The sequence below is a fragment of the Canis lupus genome, chromosome 28 (assembly GCF_011100685.1).
Source record: "Canis lupus familiaris isolate Mischka breed German Shepherd chromosome 28, alternate assembly UU_Cfam_GSD_1.0, whole genome shotgun sequence".
Taxonomy (NCBI): Eukaryota; Metazoa; Chordata; class Mammalia; order Carnivora; family Canidae; genus Canis; species Canis lupus.
In genome coordinates this window covers 40,961,398-40,982,124 of record NC_049249.1, presented here as the reverse complement: position 1 = coordinate 40,982,124, position 20,727 = coordinate 40,961,398, and the positions used below count along the sequence as shown (strand labels likewise).

Sequence of the window (20,727 nt, the reverse complement as noted above, 5' to 3'; positions counted from 1 at the left end):
GCTGTGAAAATTTTTGCTAAGGAAAATGTTTCCTTTGAAGCTGAGTGAAGCTGTGTGGGGCAACTGTCAGCTCGCCCGGACAGCCCCCTGAGTCGCACGGGTGGGGGGCATCCGGCAAGGGGCTGTGCTCACCCCGCGTGGACGATGCCAGTGCACGCCGTCCATCGTGCACACTTACCCAACCACACCCTGCAGCCAGGTGCCACCCCTCTGAGATGTCCTCACCAGACAGAAAGCACCTGTCCGGTTTCTGACGCATCCCAGGAACTGCCGCCCGGGGGGACAGGTGTCCTAGGGTCTGGGCCAGCAGCTGCCCGGCAGGTGTGCTGGGAGGCCTGACAACTGGCTCTCGGGGGCAGAGCCCCAACTGGTTGAACTGACCCGTTTCCACGACAGCACTGCCCTCTAAGCCCCCGCTGAGCTCCTGACGGGATGGCCCTGGACCTGGAGTTTGGGAGATGCTCAGCGACATGCGGCCACAGTCTCTCCCCTCCTGCAGACACTAATAGCCCAGATCCCAGGAGTAAGACGCCGTGAAGTAACCAGGGCGCAGTGAGTGTGGGGCAGCTGTCCTCTCTGGTTTTGTATCATTTACGGGGTCACAGGTTAACAGAACCAGATGGTCAGTGACGCTGCACGGAGCAGCCGGGGCCTGAGAGCAGAGGGCTTGCACAGCTGGCGGGGGCAGGCGGGGGGCAGGCGGGGTGGCGGCGTGGGCTCTGCAGGAGGCACATCCGCCGGAGGGGTCCTGCTCCGTCCTGCCTGGCGGAGACCCCGTGCCCGGCGCCCTGGGCCACCTGGGTGTCCATTTCCTGGGCAGCCTGTCTTGGACAGTCACCGAGAGCCGTTGGTGAGGACACTGGGCCCAGGCCCTCAGCACAAGCCGACGGGTGGCGGGATCTCGATGCATTGCATGGATCAGTGTGGCGGAGGCGCTGGGAGAGCTCTGGTCGTTCCCCAGCCCTTGGGGAGGGCTCGGGACCACGGTGACCCTGGGCACGGATTCCCCTCCGGGCCGACGACAGGGACACCCTGAGGATGGACAGAAAAGCCCTGCACCGCGGGGGACGTGTGGGGCAGCGCAGGCCTCTTCTGGTGGGAAACGTCTCAGGGCATGACCCGGGGGCAGGTGGTCTCCAGGCCCCGGGCCTTCACTCAGCTGGGTCCTGCCCGACGGGGACGCTGGTGTGTCCTCACCTGGGACAGCGAGCAAGTCACCGCCCAAAGTGCATATGCACGTCACCAAAGTTCTACAAAACAAAACACAGCAACAACAAAACACCTTCTGATAAAAATACACGGTTCTTTCATCAGAGGATCAAGAAAAATATTCTGGAAAAGAGGGAATTGGAAACGTGGGCCAGAAAGTGGAGGACGCCCCAGCACACAGGGCAGCCTCGGCCCCGTGCAGGTGGCCTCCGGAGGTGGCCTCGCCCACCAAGCAGGGAGGCGGCCGCGCCCAGCGCCCAGCGCCCAGCGCACCGGCCCCTCCGCGCCAGGAGGCAGCGCTAAAAATAGCAGCAGCCAGGCCTTGTTAGGCTTTCTGCAGAGAGGAGCAGCGGAGTGACCTAAAAAGGAATTACGTCCTGCACACAGGCCCTGGAAGCCTGGGAGCCAAGATAAGGCGCGGAAAGGGGACAAAGGAATTTCTCGAGAGAAGAGCTACTGCTCTTTACACGCCGGCTGCGAGAACACACTCATCTGGGAGACGCTCTGCCCACCCGGGCCGGGGCAGCCGGGCCTCCACTCTGCAGGCCGGGGTCGCCCTCCCCAGGCTCCGGGCCGCGCCGGGCGGGCGAGGCTGGAGGCTGGAGGCTGGAGGTGGAGGCCCGCCCCCTGGAGGGAGCCCACACTCCGCTGCCCGCGGCCCCGGGGACGCCCGCCCACAGTCCACACCCCGCGACCGCCGCCCGGCCGCTAGCAGCCCATCTCCCCACGGGCCAGCGCGCGGAAGGCCACAAGCTTCCGTGGCCCCAGCGGCCGGCGGCGGTGGCGAGGGCTCTTCGGGGCCAGCGTGAAGCCGGGCCCCCGCTCGGCGTCCAGGATGGGTCCGGCCCTGCCGTGCGCACAGCCGACGGCGAACGCCGAAGCTGCGGCTCCCGGAGGCTGGACGGGCCACCAAGCTGCGCGGTGTGCGTGCACGTATGCGGGTGAGCAGGAGGCCGCACCTGTTACAGACCAGCAACGCGCACCCTGGCTCCATTTTAACACAACTTGCTGCTCCGGGACATCAAAGCTCTCCCGGCACGGGTGGATTTTCACTTAAGCAGCACTTTTCCCCAAGGGAGGGGGAGCAGGACCACGCCGGGGCCCTAGCCCATACGGTGAGGCCTCCCACCTGCTTCGGGCTGACCACAGGGCCGGCGGGGGCCCCGGCCCAAGACACCCACACTTCCAGAAGGCCCGTGCCCAACGCCCACCCACCACGCACACCCACACGGCCCCTTCTTGTGATCCCAGGGCCCACACCTGGCCCTGGCCTTCCCCTCAGCTGCCCTCTGACCCCTCCACCTCCCCAGTCCCCCCAGGGAATCGGCCTGGCCTGAACTCCCAGCCCGTCCCTCCAGAGCCCGGCGACGTCCACCCACACGGAGCCCGAAGGACTCACTTCCAGCCCCACAGGAGTTACCACCAACCCCACGGGGAACCCCGGATCTGACCCAGGGCACAGCAGACTCCCCTCTCCTCCTGGGCCCACCGCCCTCCTCCTTCCTCCCTCCTCACGTGCCCACATCTGCCGCCCGCCCTGCAGCAGGAGGCCCCCTCGACCCCGAGGCCCCAGTTCCCTCCTGAGCCCCCCGCCTGCAGCCCCCCCGCCCCTGCCTGCTGCCAGGAAGCCACGCCCAAGCCCCTTCCAAGGCCGCCCTGACGCTGGACCCCCGCCCCTGGCACCACCGCCTCTCGCCCCAGGGCTACCCCCTCAGGGGCCAGCTGGGCCATTGGCCTCGCAGAGGCTGGGGCCCCCATCCTGTGGCTGCACAGCCTTGGGCACATCTCCTGACCCCTGCACGCCTCAGTTTCCTCATCTGTAGAGTGGGGCCACGGCAGAGGCTCCGCTGGGCTGCGGCTGGCGGCAAGCACCCACGGCTTAGCCCAGGGCCGGCTCCAGACGAGCCCTTGAGACGGAGGAAACGCAGGTGCATCGGAGCACGAACTCCCCCATCACCTGGATCCGCAGCCAAGTGTTGCCTGCACCGCCGCCAGGGCCCGCAAGGGCACGGCGCCGTGAGCTCCCTCCCAGGTCACTGCAGTCGCCACGGGTGCCAGACCACCTTCCGTGGGCCTGAGGCTGAGAGGCGGGCCCGGCAGTGCAGCGATGGGCCTGTGGAGGCGAGGGCCTGCGCTCCCTGGCCCACCTGGGAGGGGAGAGGGCACAGGGCTGGGGGTCAGAGCGACTCTGGTCCCCGCATGTACGGCCAACCTGCAGGCGTCTGTGGGTGCCGGTGGCCACAGGGGCCTCCGTCGTGGTCAGCGGCTGTGGAGGTGACAAGGGGCAGCTTGCAGCGTCTGTCCTCTGCGTCTGCCACGGTGCCGCTCAAAACGCACCCAGGCACATCGCGACGTGCCGAGGGGGTGGAGTACAGCGGGCGGCACGGAAGGACAGGTGGGAGGTGTCCCAGGACCGCACGGGGTGAGGGGTGGGACACGTTACTGAAGCCGTTTCAGCTCCTCCTCCGTCCTGTTCCACTGTGGCTCCCAGACAACTGGGACCACGTGCTCTCATGGGCTCGATCCTGCAAGACGCACTCTGGTCACGCTTCTGCTCGAGTTTTACACATTCTTCTCAGTTTGTAAGACTTCTTCATGAAGTTTCTCAAGACCGCACCTTTACAGAGTCAGCTCCATCGCCCTTTCCTCAGTGACCCCTTCAGCCATCGGGAACTCCGAAGCGCCGCCCCGTGCACCCAGAGAAGACACGATGTGGCTCGTCCCCCTCCCCAGCGCTCCCTGCACATGGGGGACAGGCCGGGCAGCAGGGCCCGCTCAGCTCACCGCGGTCCGGCGGGCACTGGCGTCCACGGTGCACAGCGGCCGGCGGCCAGGGCCCAAAGGCCACGCAGGGTGCTGGCACGTGAGAGCAGCGACTCTGTCCCTCCTTAGGCCTTCGTGGTCCTCAGGCCCCGGAGGGGTGGCGCGAGGGTCTGAGCTGCAGGCTGTGTCCACAGACGTTCACAAAGAAACGTCCTCAGGAGGTGAGGCCTGTCATCAGCTCTGGATCTGAGAGTGCCTTCTAGAGCAGCGCTCACCCAGGCCCGAGGCCCTCCCCGGAGCGCCCTCCCCGGAGCGGGAACTGCGGGTCCACAGGGCACGTGACCCACAGGACAGCAATGGCGAGGGTCTCCACTGCACCAGCAACGCAGCCCCCGGGCACGCGGACCGTCCGTATCCCGACCGTGTCCGTCCCCGTCTGCTCGCCCCACACCCAGCTTCTCCCAACCAGCTGCTGCAGCCGATGGCCTCCACGAGCGACCTCACCGAGGGCCAGAGGGCAGAGGGCCTGGGCCGTGTCGTGGGAACCCTGGTGCCCGAGCCCCAGCCCCAGCCCTGAGCCTGCTCCCTGAGCGGAGTCTTGCCACTCGCCGTGACTCCCACTTCTTCCAGCTGACAAGCAGCTCTGGGGTTTGGCCAGTTCCTAATTATGATAAATCCTAATTCCTCCATTTTTTTCTCTTATGAATGATGCTTTCGGTGTGTCTAAGACATCGCTGCCTAATTCAGGATCACAAGGGTTTTCTCCTAAGATTTCTTCTAGAACTTCTATGATTTTAAGTTTTGTATTTAGGTCCGCAGCTTACTTTAATCTCCGTGTGGGGTGCCAAGTACAGAAATTCTGCATCTGCAGGTGGACAGACGGACACCAATTTCCCAGCACCGTCTGCGGAACACACGTCCCGTCCCCTCACGAACTGCAGTCAGCCCTCGTCCCCTGCCTGCCGTGCTCCCGGGTCTCTGGGTCCCTCTTCGGCTCCACTGATGTGTAGCTCTGTCCCGACACAGAACACCGTCCCCACTGCTACGACTTTACAGTAAATCCTCAGATGAGACCGTGTGAGTCCCTAACCTCCTGGCGGACCTCGTTCCCTTGTCCTCCCAGGTAGCTGCAGATGTGTCTTGCAGGCTTCTACCAAACAGCAGGCGGAGGCGTCACGGGGAAGGGCACCACACGGGACCTCAGCCGGTGGGGGCCACGTGCTGGCACCATGGCGTCCCCATGCCACGAACCGGGCCTCTCTGTCTCTCCCTTGCACGCAGGTCACGGGTCTCGGCGCGCCCCTGCCACGCCCCGGCCTCGTCCCTCGCTCCAGCACGACCGTCAGGGTCACATGCGACCTGTCCCACTGTGCACAGCGAACAGGAGGGAGATGCTTCCACTCAGCCCCGTGTGCTGCCGACTGAACACCTGGGCTCACATTAGCAAGGCCTCCGCGGACTCCCCATGGCGCCCCAGCAGCCCCTCGCACCTTCACCCACACACGCGGTTTTGTTCCTTCCTTTCCTTTCCTCTCCTTGTCTGTCTGCACCTGCCAGGACCCCCGGGGCCACAGGGAGCGGGAGGGGGCCGCCAGCGCTGGCGCGGGCTGAAGACCCCCACAACCCGGGACAGGTCCCTCACTTCTTCGTTTCCTGAGACTTCTCATCAGAAATGGTTCTAGAATTTTGCCAGATGCTTTGTCTGCGTATATGGAGATGATTGTTGGCTTTTCTTCATTAATCTGTCGACGCAGATTTTATTGATTGATTTCCGATCTCCATTTGCTGACGATGCGCTGCCCTCTGATACGTAGTGTTTATGCGGCACGCGTACGCGTGTGACGGGGTCGCGTGCACCGGTCCACACGGTGGAAGTCAGCGTTTTCTCCTTCGCGCGTGTGGGCGACGTGGTGCGTGTACTTCTCAGGACTAAAGCCTCCGCCTGCCGTGGTGTTGGGACTGGCGTCGCAGGAAGAGGAGGCAGCAGCGCCTCCTGGAAGTTTCTGAACAACTGTGATTGTTTCCTGCTCAAACATGTGACGGAACTGACCGGGGAAGCCACACGGTCCTGGAGTTCTTTGTTGCGAAGAGCTGGGCAAATTTTAATTTTAATTTAACAGAAAGAGAGCTACTGAATTCACTTCTTGACCGTAAGCTTTGAAGCTGGACTTATTTACCAATATGTTCCTTTCATATAAAAGATAAATTTATTAGCATAAAGTTGCTTATGATACTCCCTTCTCGTCTGTTTCTTTAACATCTACAGGATTTTTAGGGATGATGCCCCTGTCGGATTTCTGAAATTGGTGATTTTGTCTTCTACCTTCAAAAATTAGATGTAGAGGGCAGCCCGGGTGGCTCAGCGGTTCAGCACCGCCTTCAGCCCAGGGCCTGATCCTGGGGACCCGGGATCGAGTGCCATGTCAGACTCCCTGCGTGGAGCCTGCTTCTCCCTCTGCCTGTGTCTCTGCCTCTCTGTGTGTGTGTGTCTCTCATGAATAAATAAAATCTTAAAAAAAAAATTAGATGAAGAAATAAAATAAAAAGAAATCAGAAATCAGTGGATGAAAAAACAAAAACAACAGACGTAATGAAACCCAAAGCAGGTTCTCCAAGATGGTAAAACTAATAGTCCTCCAGCCACACTCCCGACTGGTTTTCTCCTCCTTAGGGCCTGTTTTCCTGCATCCTTGCCGCCTGCTAACCTTCGATGGGGGGTACACAGTGACCGTACCCCCAACCTCGCTGGGTGCCCATCCAGGCGCCCCCACCCCTGGAGGCAGGTGGGGAGGCCTCAAGGCAGCTCTGACCCTCCCCGTGGTCACCGCCTGGCCTGGCCTAAGGTCTGAGGTTTAAAAACCACAGTTTCACAGACGTTTCTATTTTAAGGAGGGAGGGGGGAATCCCTGGGTGGCGCAGCGGTTTGGCGCCTGCCTTCGGCCCAGGGCGCGATCCTGGAGACCCAGGATCGAATCCCACATCGGGCTCCCGGTGCATGGAGCCTGCTTCTCCCTCTGCCTGTGTCTCTGCCTCTCTCTCTCTCTCTCTCTGTGACTATCATGAATAAATAAATAAAATCTTTATAAAAAAAAAAAAAGAAAAGGAGGGAGGGGAGGCTTCCTGCCCGTTCCTCCAGGTGACCTGGAAGCAGGTGTTGCTCATCACGTTCCTTTTACCGCTGCTGTCAGGAAAAGCTGAGCTCCCTGATTTGAGTCATCTCTTCCTTACTAATCGCTGAGCTGTTTTACGATTCCGTGAATTCTAAAACTTAAGAACGACGCAATGACGTGCGGCCGCAAGAGCACAGCGTCTGGAGGGGAGAACGGATTACCTGCCTTTGAGGGCAAATCCGCTGCTGGGAGAATCCGGGTTTGCTCTGCGGAGTCTTGTGCGCAGCAGGCATAATGTGCTACTTAACCTACTTGTCTGGTTAATAATAAATACTTATTACCACAATTTTTAGAATCTTCAATACTTGCTCAACTTATATTTGCACGAGAGACAGCCTATCTGTTTTAAAATGTATCCACACATCACAATGAACTCCGAACAACCTAGAAATCCTTCAACGGAACAATGACTTGAAAAGCGATGGCCTGTCCGGCTAATGAAACACTGTGGAGCCAAGAAGACAAGGGTGTGCGCTCGGTGACACAGGAAGACTTCCCAGCTTACCGGAGAAGAGAGCAAGCTGTCCAAATACATGTATCTGCAACGTGCCAGGGAAGGTGCCCTGCGCCGGGCACACAGCCAGCGAGGCGCACCGGGCATGAGCGTGGAACCATGGGCGCAACGGGGCAGGGGGAGCCGACTGATTCATCCGTTCTGCTTTGTACAACTGCCCCGGACTGTTACCCGAGAAAGAAGTGCTGAACGCACACCACGCACCAGACACAGCCCTGATGCTCAGGAGAGGCAGCAAGCGGGGCGGCAACCTGGCCCCGGAGCGACTCACAGACACGCCACCATCACAGAGCAAGGAAGGTCCAGCTTGAGCTCCCAGCAGCCTCCCCCGTGGTCCGGAGAGTCCAGGGTGACCCGGGCAGCAGGACAGCCCAGGTGTGGCCACGGCTCCTCAAGCGCCTTCCTGAGCACCCCGCCAGCAGGGGCCTGCACCCCCAGCTCCAGGCAGGCCGCTCCCTTCCCGGCACCACCCCAGGCCCTCCCGAGGGCAGGGTGTCTGACCGCCCTGGCTGTGGCCTCTCCCTCTCCTAGCAGGGGCAGAGATGCCGTCACGGGCAGGCCTCATGACCTCTTCCAACCCTAGTCTCCTCCCAAGGCCCCGCCTCACACACCTGCTTCAGCACAGGACCGTGGGGGCCATGAGGATCCGGCCCGCGGCAGGTGCAGAGCCTGCCTTCCCAGGGGCAGAGGTAAATAAGCACCCGACAGACAGGCTGCAAGTTCAGGCGGTGACGATGAATCCTGGGAGCACGAGTGTGTGGGGGAGGCCAAGAGTGACCTGGAGGGTGGGGGGTGGCCGGGCCCACGACCGGAGCTGGGGGCTGGGGGCCCAGGGGTGGGAGGTGGGGAAGTGGGGACCCGGAATACCTGGCGTGTCAGAGGACAGAGCAGAAGCCACATATGGACCCTGGGTCTCCCCTGGGGGGCCGGGAGCAGGACAGCCACCGACCTGAGCTGGTTTCAGGGAGCACCGTGCAGCCCAGAGAGAGAACAGGGATGTGGCCAGCCCCGGGGGAGGTTCTGGGCAGACCGAGCAGGGGGCTCGGAAGGCCTGGGGCTGCTCCAGAGGAGGAGAGCAGGACTGGCCTGTACTTGGGGCCAGCGCACCCCAACAACGGGGACGTGCGTGTGACCAGCCCAGGGTGCTCAGGGAGGCTGGATGGGGAGAGGCGTAGGGCAGCCAGCTGGGGTGACGCCAGACAGTGCACCCCCTCTGGTGCCACGGCCACATCCAGGACCCAACAGGTGAAAGTCCTGGATGCCCAAAGCACCAGGGGCTCGTCAGGATGAAGGATGGAAACCCCAGCAATATTTTCTCCTCCCTGCATTTTTATGGCAAATGAGGATTACAGAGAAAGCAAAAATTAATCCAAAGGTTTAAAGGCATGAATGTCATATTCAGTTCCTGTGTTTATACAAGCAGCCCATCAAAGGCTACTCTGAAAAAAACAAAGTAACTGCACGTAGGAACTCCAGGATTAAACATTTTTGAAAAAGGCAGTGGCCCTGGGCCCCGACGCCCTCCTTCCCGAGTCCGGCAGGCAGGACCCGCTCCCTCTGCGGAGCTGCGGGCGGCTGGCCGATCACTCACCGACCAGCTCAGCCCACCGTGTCAGGGCGCTGGTGTTAAGCCCTTACTTACAATCGTCGCAGAAAATTCCCTAAGTGTCGCTGGAACTTCTCCTTCTGAAGAGACTCCCGCCAACAAAGCAGGAAGCGCTCACGGGCACCAGCACGACCCTCACGCACGAGCCCTCCCGGCAATGGCTCGACGCTCCGAGCAGGACCCGGAGCAGCACCCGCGGCTCTGCTGACAGCCTGAGGGGCACCCTGGCCCCCGCCCTCTGGGCTCGTGTGCAGCGAGGAGGCTCAGGGAGGGCGACAGTCCTGAGGTCCGCGGTCGTCCGGGGTCAGCGTCCAGAGACCACACTGCCCAGCTCTGGACTCACTCGCACGTCCCGGCAACCGCATCATAAGCAGAGTAGGAAGGGGAACGGTCGGGGTGTGCACTGCAGTTCAGCCCGGGGCTGTCGGGCGGGGCCCCCACAGGGCCCCTCACCAGGGACCCACCTGCAGCGGAGCCAGGACAGCCGCGCTCGCCCTCCTACACCTACCTGCTCCTCGCAGCTCCAGGTCCACCCCATGGCCCCCCCACCCCCAGCCCTAGGACCTGCCTCTGAAAAACAAAGAGGAGCTGTAGCTTCACGTGGCAGCTGCTCCAGCCAAACTGACACAGACCCAGGAGCCCGGAGAGCAGGCTGGAGGGGACCCCAGGGCCTGTCCTGCCCCTGAGGCCGGCCTCCTACCTGGAGCCGCACCGGGAAGCCCTGGGCGGGGCAGAGTGTTAGAGGACGAAGGGCTGACCTCCCGACAGCCTCCCACCCGTCTATCCCACGGGACGCTCCCTCCAGAGCATTCCAGATGTCCCAGGGATCTGCCTTCCCTCCAAGAACCAAGCACAGCACCTGGTGACAACACATGTGGGATGGCTGAGGGAAGGACCCCACCTCCAAGCACCCAGGGGGACACGCGTCGCTGGACGCCAGGATGAAAAGGCCCGCCCGAGGCTCTTCCCTCCAGCGTGGGAGCAGGATCAGCCACCCGCTGCCACTGCACCCTGAGCATGTAGAGGATGGCTCAGCACCCGCTGACCCACCACCCGGCCGCCCTCCACCCCCAGCGTGGGCAGCGGGACCTAGAGCAGCCCACTGGCCCGTGCTCAGGCCACCCCCACCCCGAGCCAGGACCTTGCATGGAGCTGGCCGGACGCAGCCCACGCCCAAGGGACCCACTGCTGGGCCAGCCCTGCAGCCTCGCAGCCCCTCAGCCCGCGGACTCTGAGGCCAGGAGGGAGGGAGGCCCAGGGCCATCGGCGGTACCTCCTGCGGCTCCTGCTCACAGAGCGCGGCACTGGCTCACAGAGCTGCAGGAGGGCAGCGGGCCGAGCCCCAGCCGCCCCTCCCCCGGGGCCCCACCTGTGCCATCCTGCTCCTAGCTGCCCTCTGGGCTACCGGCCCTCACCTCCTGGTGGGCCAGTCAGCCACTGCCCCAGCCAAGCTGGTGCCAGGCCGCTGGGCTCCCCTCACCCACAGAAGTCCCCGAGCATCCTGCCTCAGAGCGGCCTCTCCGACCCCCACCCGGGGGCCCCCCACGTGTCACATGCTCAGCCCTACGGCACCCGTCATCCTCACCGTCTGCTGCTCCAAACCCGCCCCCAGCATCCGGCACAGGAATCACCACACACCGGGGGTCCCACCAATACCCGCTCCACACCCAGGGCTGGAGTCTGGCCCCTCGTGCCTGTGACGCGTCCCCTGGAGCCTGTGCCTGGGCCACCTCCCCTGGCCCGGGCTCCCCCGCTTTCTGCCCAGACCCCATCATGGCCCCTCTGGCGGCCGTGCCAGCTGTGTGCTCCCCACAGGCATCCTCATGTCCCCAGCAGCTTCCGGTGGCCTCCCCCTCTGAATCCTGGCCCAAGCGGGGAATCTGAGCAGGAGCCTCTGAGGGGAACGGGACGCCCATCACAGCCACGCACGACTCGGACAGAACACGGTTCCCACAGAAATAAAATACTCACGACGTAAATACTTCATCTGAGAGAGCTGCTGTCACAAGTACTTCTTACCTGATAGAACTCCCGAAGCCAGTTCTTCTGTAGGTTTTCTGGCTATAAATTAAGAAGAAAAAAAGACAGTCAGACCATTGGCACAGCCCCAGAGAGCCACGAGCAGAAGCTAATGGTCTTCATCAGGCCCTTGCAGGCCTCACTGGGGGCGTCAGCGGGGAGCACAGTCCGGGGGGGACCCTCCCGGTGCCCAGGAGAGGCCCCAGCTCCGCGTGGGGGGACCACGTGCAGGCCGCCCCGCAGACGCAGCTCTCCAGGCGACAGGCAGGCCCGCAGCGCCCGGTGTCCACACCCGTCCCCACGGGGACTGAGCTTCTGCCCCCACGACGCCCCCACGACCCAAAGTCATGGCAACCCGCGGCCGGCCCCCCAAGCAGGTGCTGGCTGCCCGCATCCTGATACACGGGAAGACGGAACTGCCCACGAGGTCCCGGCGGGAAGAAGCCGGGCTGGGGAGCGAGGGCCTGCAGGCCACCGGGGGAGCAGAGGCGGTGCCCGGGCTGCAGCAGGTGTGGGCCTGCCTCCCCCAGGACCAAGCTCAGGGGGCTGGGCCCAGGCCGGCAGCCCCCCCGACTCAGCAAGCCACCCGGACCCCGTCTTCCCTGCGGAGGAGTGAGGGGGAAGCTGCCCCAAAAGACAAAGACCGGGTGGGCTGGGCCGAACGAGCCGCCAGGGCAAGGGGCAGCGCATCGCGGGGCGTCGGTGTACAGACTGGGCCACGGGGCCACGGCACAGCCCTGGGACCCTGAAACCAAAAGGGAGAAGACAGGTGTGGGGTGGAGCAATGGGTGGCCCACGGCCACTGAGGAAAACAGTCCAGCGGGTCCCGAACGGGCGGGTGGAGTGTGCACGGGATCCTGAGGACACCTGTCCCCAGAGACAGGTGCCACCACTGCCAGAGGCACCGGTGGGAGTCACAAGAGGTGGGAGTGGCCCAAACATCCGCCCACAGAAGGACGTCACTCCACCTTGAAGGGAACAAAGCAGGGACACCTGCCCCAACGTGGGGGAGCCTCAAACTCGACGCTTGGACAGTCCACAGGGGGAAGCGGACTGTTGCGGGGGCCGCGGAAGTGAGGGGCCACCAGCCCTCCATGGGGTGACAGGAGTGCCGGGCGATGGACGAGCCCGGTGGCTGCAGCGCCCCGTGAGGCCACGCCCCCGCCGCGTGGAGCAGCGACACCGCGGGCAGGCGCCACGGCCGGGACGGGGCGGGGTGGCCAACGAACGGCCGCAGGACAGCGGGACCACAGCCCTGCCCGACCCCGGCCCAGTCCCGCAGGAGCAGAGGAGCGGGGGGCAGAGCTGCCCCTCTGGGGAGGTGCCTAGGCACACCCGTGACCGCCGCCTTTCACGGCCCTGAGTGAGGGAGAAGCGCCAGCGGCCCGGCCTGTGGCCTGACCGTGGCCTGGCACAGCCCTGCCCCCGCCCCCGAGGTCCCGCGGGGACTGTGGAGAGCACCAGGTCAGGCGCGGCGGGGGGCGGGCCCCCCGCTCCCTCCTCTTCCTCTTGCTCCTCTCCTCCGAGCTGGCAATCGCCCGCCTTACTCTCCCATTTTCTAACTTAATCTTAAAAGCTTAAGCCAGAGACAAACAACGAGGTGCTCAGGACGCCGTGACAACCCCTCCAATAACACTGGTCACCGCAAGCAACAGGAAGAGGCAAGGGACGACCAGGGAAGCCACTCGCGGGCAAGACGAGAGCGGCCGAGCCTGCGGGGCAGGAGCCGCGCCGTGACAGCTGCTAACTTTACTGCATGAAAAGCTGCTACCAACAGGCCAGACCAAGAGCAACGACTCACACGTGCCCCCACCGTGTGCACACGCGCACACGCGCACGCCGGCTTGGAAGCTGCAGGCCCCAGGGCTGGACGGTGCGGATTACACGTCTCCACCGACACGGGCTCGGCACCATGGAGCAGAACCGTCCGTGGGGACAGAGCGTGCCAGGTCTGCACCTGAGATGTGGCTGGTGTGACTGAGGGCCTGAGTTTCTACTGTCGCTTAACCCTGAGCAGTCACACGGCTGCAGAAACCCAGCTCGGGAGGAAAAAGAGGGAAGCTTCTAGGTCCCACAATGAAGCGAATGTAATACTGACGTACAGACGTGATGAACACGGCATGTGCAACAGGGCAGAAACCGGGACGCCCCGGGGGCTCAGGGGATGAGCACCTGCTTTTGGCTCAGGGTGTGACCCCGGGGTCCTGGGATCGAGTCCCACATCAGGCTCCCTGCATGGAGCCTGCTTCTCCCTCTGCCTGGGTCTCTGCCTCTCTCTCTGGGTCTCTCATGGATAAATAAAATCTTTAAAAAGAAAAAAAAAGGACAGAAACCTAGGGGCCACCCCTGTCCCACCGACGGCCGTCAGTACAGACACCCAAAACTAAAGAATGATGAGAAGCTGCTCAGGACCACAATGCGAGGAGGCTCCCAGGTCTGGGTGGGTTTACCTGCCGGGACTTAGCAGGTACTCAGTGTCTATGTGAGAGAAGGATCCCTGGAGAAAGATGCCCTCTCGGCTCCGGCCGGGGGACGGGAGGAGGAGCCTGGAGAAACACACCCAGGTCCATCTTGCTGGGAAGAGACCTCACGGGCGCCCGAGCCCACCCCTGGAAAGGGTGCTTCCCCCAACCCGCCTGTCTACCGCACGGAAGGACGGGCAAGGGGGAGCTGAAAAACACGCGTGGGGCACCCAGGACAGGGACAAGGCGCACCAAGGGTCTGAGATTTAGCCACAGGCTGCAGAGCGCTCCCCCCCTCCGACGGCAACAGGGCACCGGTGCCGCGACGGCAGGTGCCAGCACAAGAGGGCTGAGGGGTCCTCAGGGAGCCCCAAACACAAGCACGAGGACCCCGACACCACAGCCACAGCACGCAGGAAACACGGCCCAGAGGCAAGGCAGAGATACCTGTGTACAGACAAAGGGCATCAGACTCTGCCATGACCCAGACTCCGGAACTGTCAGGAAGGGAATTAGAGTGCAGCACGGGCTGTGATGGGAACGGGGGGCACAGGACGGAGGAGCCGCACAGGCAGTGTGACGGGAACTCTAGACTCCAAAGGAAATACTAAAATCAAAGACACCGCAGCCGAAACGAGGAAGCCCTGAGTGGCTCAACACACTGGACGCGGCTGCGGTAACGACCGGGGAGCCCGAAGACCGTCACACAAACCCCCACAACAAAGATGCAGAGAAACACTGGAGAAGCTACAGAGCGTCCAAGAGCCCACGGACACTGTCACACGACGAGGGCCCGAGAAGACCGCGTGGCCAGCGCTCGTGAGGCCCCAACGGGAGGATTCTTCAGGATGAACGACGAGCCCGAGCCACAGGTCCAGGACGCTGGGGCACCGCGCGGTGGCGTAAATCCCGGAAAACCTCCTTGCAGGCACCCGATGCTCCCCCTGCAGAACCCCAGCAACAGAGCATCGGGAAGGGGGGAGAAACAGAGGGGCCAGGGGCCAGCACCTTCTGACAGGCAGGCAGGCAGGAGGGCCACCGGGGCTGAGGGGCCCACCCAGGACTCTGCTTCTAGCAAAAGGATCTCCCAAAAGCGAAGGAGAAACGAAGATGTTCTCAGACACACAGGACAGGAAACTCCTCACCAGCAGACCTGCCCCAAGGGTAATGTGTGTAAAAAGTTCAGCAAAAAGGAAAACCACACAGGTCAAAATTGTGGATTTACATGAAGAAAAGATGGAGAAGAAACAAATGCAAGTTCTCCAGGGAGAGTCTGCAACCATTAGGGGCCAAGCTCTGGCGAGCCGGGAAGTGCCCGCCGAGGCCTGCAGCGCCGGCAAGCGCCCCGCCTGTGTGCCCAGGGGACCCTCCCTGGGCATGGCGCCCGGGAAAACCGTAAGGTGTGGCTCCCCCCGATCGGGCACATTAGTGATGAGCTGGAAGGGTCCACGGAGGTAGGCAAACCCCGAGATCAGCTGGGCGGGGCATCAGGTGGGCGGGGCACGGGCGGGAGCGGAGGGCGCTCGGCTGGGGCCCGCGGAGGCAGCTGCCCCCCTCCCACGGCGGCGAGGACATAGCGCATCTCTGGCCCGCCGGGAAGGCGCCTGGGAGGGCCGACGTCCCCGCGGGGCGGGAGAGCGGGACTGTGCCCACGGCGCAGGACACGGGCACCGAGTCAGCGTCAGAATCCGGCGTGTGCTGTGTGCAAGGTAACAAAGTAAGTGTCGCGGTAAACGTTTCTCTGCATCCAGACTTTATTGCGTGGTCAGGTCCACGGGGAAGGAGGCTCTAGCGCGCCCGTGGTGAACCCGCTGTCCTACGACGCGCCGCGCAGGCCGTGGAACCCGGTCCCCAAGGGCTACGGAGCGGCCGGTCTGTGTGCTGACCGCCCGCCCTCAAACACCGCGGTGACCAAATACGTGGCTCACGTAGGTGCTCAGATACACGGCTCTCAACGTTGCCTTCGTTCACGGGTGTTTCTGGTGTTTTTTTGTTTTTTTGTTCAATAACAAATCCGGGTTTATGTTCATCCTCCTGTCACGGGTCAGTTTACAGCACAGCTCGAATCCAGGCTTTCTGGGTGACACGTCTCCTCGCCTTGTGCGACTTGTTCAAGGGCGACGGCTGAGGGCCGCAGGCTGCACGCGCCCCCGAGCCCGGGACCGAGACGCCGTCACTGCCGCCGCCGCAGACACTACAACGACAGAGAAGAGCCTGAGGCCCCACGACGGGGAAGGCGCAGGGTCCGCAAACTACGGGGAACGTGAAAGAACTTAGAGCAGGATGTGAAATCAAGACGCAACCTCGACGGCCCCCCTCGCCGAGAAGCCATCGGAGGCCGCCCAGGGAGAAACCCTGTTTAGCGCAGCACCGTCGAGGTGACCACAGGCAATGGCACCAGGAACGAGCGCGAGCCCCGGCAGAGGCGACCCCCGGCCCACAGGGAGGGCGGCCCACACCCCCGCCAGCGCCAGCAGGTGTAGACTCCGCATCCCGAGCTCCACACTCGACTGTCAGGTTCACGTGGCAAAGCACACCCCGACTCGGAGTCTACACCCCATTCCCAAGGCAGACAACACGCTCCCCGCAGCCGCAACTGGGCGCGAAGGGACGGATGCCAGGCTGACCGGGGAGCGGGCGCCAGCGGCCACACACCCACGGCTGACCTTCCACACCCAGCACGTCTTCAAAGGTCTGATGGGAAAGTCACCGCCAGCAGGACCCCGCCCGAGGAATCCAGAAAAGGCCTCCAAGTCCGCGGACACGTCGGCAAGACGGTCGCCCCGTCCCCGGGCGAGAGCTGGCCAGCTGGGCCTGGCCACACAGCGGGCGCGCCAGGCGAGCGAAGGCACCCTTTGTTCTCCGGGAGCAGGGGCCGCGGGGAGGGCCGACCGTGGTGATGCTCGCCGTGACCGCAGGCCTGGCAGCTGAGGCAGGGCCGCCCGGCCACTCCCCACGCTGTCGCCGTTCCCGGGACGGGGTTGGGGCCCACGCACGACGGAGGCTGAATCTGCAACCGCAAGCAGTGCACCCGGGCGGAGCAGATGACTGGCGGCCGCCCACGTGGCTCTCAGCCAAGCGGCCCACGGCCCACGGCGTGACACTGAGCACCTGAGCAGCAGACGCGGCCGCACGCTGCCGTGGCAGGGTACGGAGTTGGGGGCGACCCACCCTGCTTGCCCGCAAGGACGTGAGCCCCGCATGCACCCCGCTGCCCTCACTTTCAAGGGACGAGAAACCCACAGGCCGCAGCTGAGCAGCAGGCACGGCGCGCGTCCCGCGGAGGGTCACCGCCCGGCCTCCGCACAGCGACGCAGCCGCAGCGCCCTGTCCTCGCCCGGGGCCCCTCCGGCACTCCCTGCGGCCAGGCCTTCCACACTCCCACGCGCCACGGCTCATCCACACGCGGAGGCAGAGGCCGGGTTTCAGGGCCACGCAGCTCGTCCCGGGCTGTGATCCCCACGAAGGCTGAGCAGGCGACCGCGGCGCCGCCTCCCCCACCGTGTGTGGCCCGAGACAGAGGCCAACTCTACGTGGCTCCTGGGGGTAAACACGAGCCCCGGGAGGTGACGGGAAGTCCCAGAACTGCAGGGCCTGGGGGTGTCTGAAGAAGGAGGCCTGTGAGCATGACAGGGAAGCGCCCCCACCCAGGTGGGAGCCGGGTGCCCACGCAGGCTCTTCAACACACGGGGATAAAACTGATAAACCCTGGGCAGAACGATCGAGAAGTCAAGGACACAAGGGACCAAGGGAATCAAGGGAAGTCACCAACACAGACCTGGAAAGAGCAACGAGAGGCCGCGAACATGCGCCAACAGACCTGACTACTCAGACGAAGCACAAACCCCTGAAAAGCCAACGGACACAGGATGAAACAGAAAACGTTCATCCACTGAATTAGTTGCATTTGAACCAAAAGCCGCCCCACAGGACGCGGCCGGGCTCCCTGCTGAGCCGCACGGCCACCAACAGACACGCATCAACCCCACGGTCTGTCCCAGGAAGCCAGCCCCACGGCGAGGGAGGGACACCGCACACCCACGTGTCCCCGAGCCACGTGCACGAGCACATGAGAGAAAGGCCCGCGTGGCCCGGAATGTCGGCCCAGGGACGCCAGTCCTGTCGGATGCTGGAGAGACCTGTGTCGTCCCCGAGGAAACGATGCCATCGCTGCCAGAGACACGGAACATCCTCCAAAGCTGGGAAACAGAACACAAGATCTCGCAGCAAAGAAAGAGAAGGAAACTTCCCCAGTTTGCAAAAGGCTCTAAAGAAAAGGTGGTGAACCCCAGTCTGCAGCTCACCGCCCCCACTGCTTCCCTGTGAGAAGAGCAGGGGCTGGCCGGGCCTGGGGGGCTGTGCTGGGACCTGGGGGGCTCTGCTAGGACCTGGGGGGGGAATCTGCTCGGACCTGGGACGGACTGTGCTGGGGCCCTGGGGGGACTGTGCTGGGAACTGGGGGGCTCTGCTAGGACCTGGAGGGGGGACTCTGCTCGGACCTGGGAGGGACTGTGCTGGGACCTAGGGGGACTGTGCTGGGGACCTGGGGGGACTGTGCTGGGGCCTAAAAGGGAGGACTGTGTTGGGGCCTGCAGGGACTGTGCTGGGGCCCTGGGGGGACTGTGCTGGGGACCTGAGGGGGCTCTGCTGGGACCTGGGGGGACTGTGCTGGGACCTGGGGGGCTCTGCTAGGACCTGGGGGGGGACTCTGCTCGGACCTGGGGGGGACTGTGCTCGGACCTGGGGGGGACTGTGCTGGGGCCTGTGGGGGAGGACTGTGCTGGGGCCTGCGGGGACTGTGCTGGGGCCTGGGGGGACTGTGCTGGGGACCTGGGGGGACTGTGCTGGGGCCTGGGGGGACTGTGCTAGGGCCTGGGGGGACTGTGCTGGGGCCTGCGGGGAGTGTGCTGGGGCCTGGGGGGGGAGGACTGTGCTGGGGCCTGGGGGGGAGGACTGTGCTGGGGCCTGCGGGGACTGTGCTGGGGCCCTGGGGGGCTCTGCTGGGACCTGGGGGGGGACTGTGCTGGGGACCTGGGGGGACTGTGCTGGGACCTTGGGGGGTTCTGCTGGGACAGGGGGCAGGGGCTCTGCTGGGACCTGGGGGGGGGGCTCTGCTGGCTGGGCCCACAGGCCACCAGACCCGCACGGGAACCTTCACCTGCGTGTCCCCCCAACCAGAGCAGACAAGTGCACAGTGAGATGCTGACTACCTACGAGCACCAAGAACACAAGTTACTGGGCAACACGCCTAACAACCGGCAGGCAGGCCTCCAGCTGACACCACAAAGCAGGGCTGAGCGACAGGAGCCGAGAGCCAGCAGGGCCAGGACGGCAGCTCCCGCTCTCCTGTGGGCCCCGGGAGCCCCGGCCGCGACGTCAGCAGGCTTTCTGACCCACGGACCCGCTGGCTCAGAGGCCCGGGCAGAAACGCAGCCGGCCCCGGATCCCAAGGCAGACTCTGCAGACTGTGAAAGTGCGGCGGCGCCCAGGGGCCGAGGCGGGCGTCAGGCCCCCCCCAGAAAGCCCCCAGGGTGAAGGCAGCCGGTCCTGGAAGTAAAGTGGACGAACAGATCAACCTGGAGAGGGACGCACGCTTGCACCTTGATTCACGTCAACAAAGGTGCCAGCGCGATCCACGGGCGGAGGCCGGGTGACGCCCCGGGGAGAACACACGCCACCACTACGGCATCGCACACGAAGATTAACTGAGATGAATGGAAAACCTCAAGATAACAGAGAAAACCGTACTGCTCGAGGAGGCAAAGGGAAGAAGGTCTTCACAACCTGGTGGCAGGCGGATTTCTGAGGGCACAGAAAGCAATAATCATAAAAAAAAAAAAATCACAATTAGACACTGCAGGTCACTGAAATCACCACCGAGAAAATGAACAGACAAGCCACAGAAGTCAAGCAAAGACTGGGCCGCGACGTGTAAAGAGTTCTTACAACCCAGTTATGAAAACAAACAATTCATGAGAAAGGGGCAAAGGACGGCACAGCAACTGATAACTTTACCAAAAACAAAAATGAAGACGCACAAATGGCCAACAAGCAGTTGAAAGCAGGTGAGTACCAGCAGTCCCGGAGGAGGGGCCACCGCGCGGCTGAGATTAGCGGATGGAAACGCCGACCTCCACCTCCGCTGGCAGCGGGGAGCAACCAGACACCGGGGCTGGGGACTTCGGGGCAAGTCCCGCCCGTGACGCACCAACTGCACTCCCAGGTGGAATTACCTGAGAGACGGAAACGTGGCCACACAAGCACCTGCACTCGAATGTTCAGAGCGTCGCTCACAACGAAAACGCGGGCAGAGCCCGGGACATGTGGGCGGGAGACGAGCTAGACCCCCCGAGGTACGGCCAGAAACCCCTACGGGGAAAAAGGAGCAAAGTGCGCTGCCAACAGGACCAATGGGACAGACGGACAGGACAGACCAGAGCCCACGTGGACCCACTGGCGGGACGGCCAGGGCAGCTGAAGTGCACAGGAGGGAACCGGGGCCCGGCTCCCCGGCGGCGGAGGGGACGGGAACCCTCTGGGTGGGCGGTCGCGGTCTACACCTTGATGAAGGTTTGGGCCAAATGTAAGAACTTGTCAAAACTCAGGGGCACCGGGCGGCTCAGGGCGTGACCCCGGGGTCCTGGGATCGAGTCCGCATTGGGTGCCCCGCAGGGAGCCTGTTTCTCCCTCTCTCCGTGTCTCATGAATAAATAAATCTTTTTTAAAATGGGGGAAACCATTAAAGAAAAAAAGAAGGGCCTTGTCAGAACTCAGCAAACGAACAGTCAACCCCGTCCAGCGACCACGCGGAACTGTTCCACCAACAGAAACACCGAAAGCCCCGCTGAGCCCCGCTGGCGACACGCCCCGGAGAGCTTGGAGGGGAGCGTCCCGCCTGCCGCCCGCCACCGACCCCGAGGTGCACGGAAGCCACGAGTGACCCGCGGGCGGGGCGGCGGATCAGCGCCATGAAACAAATGCAGC

At 63.5% G+C, this 20,727-nt stretch overlaps 1 protein-coding gene and 1 long non-coding RNA gene across 2 annotated transcripts in view; one reads left to right on the top strand and one right to left on the bottom strand.

The window, feature by feature from the left end:
- Positions 1-20,727, bottom strand: part of INPP5A (inositol polyphosphate-5-phosphatase A) — a 158,694-nt gene that overhangs the window by 103,794 nt on the left and 34,173 nt on the right. The window contains 1 exon segment of the mRNA NM_001003257.1: positions 11,282-11,323. Coding sequence (NP_001003257.1) covers positions 11,282-11,323 — 42 coding nt within the window.
- On the top strand, positions 1,950-6,208 carry LOC119866624. The gene is made up of 2 exons (XR_005380795.1): positions 1,950-5,049; positions 5,254-6,208. It is a non-coding gene; the product is annotated as an uncharacterized LOC119866624 (long non-coding RNA).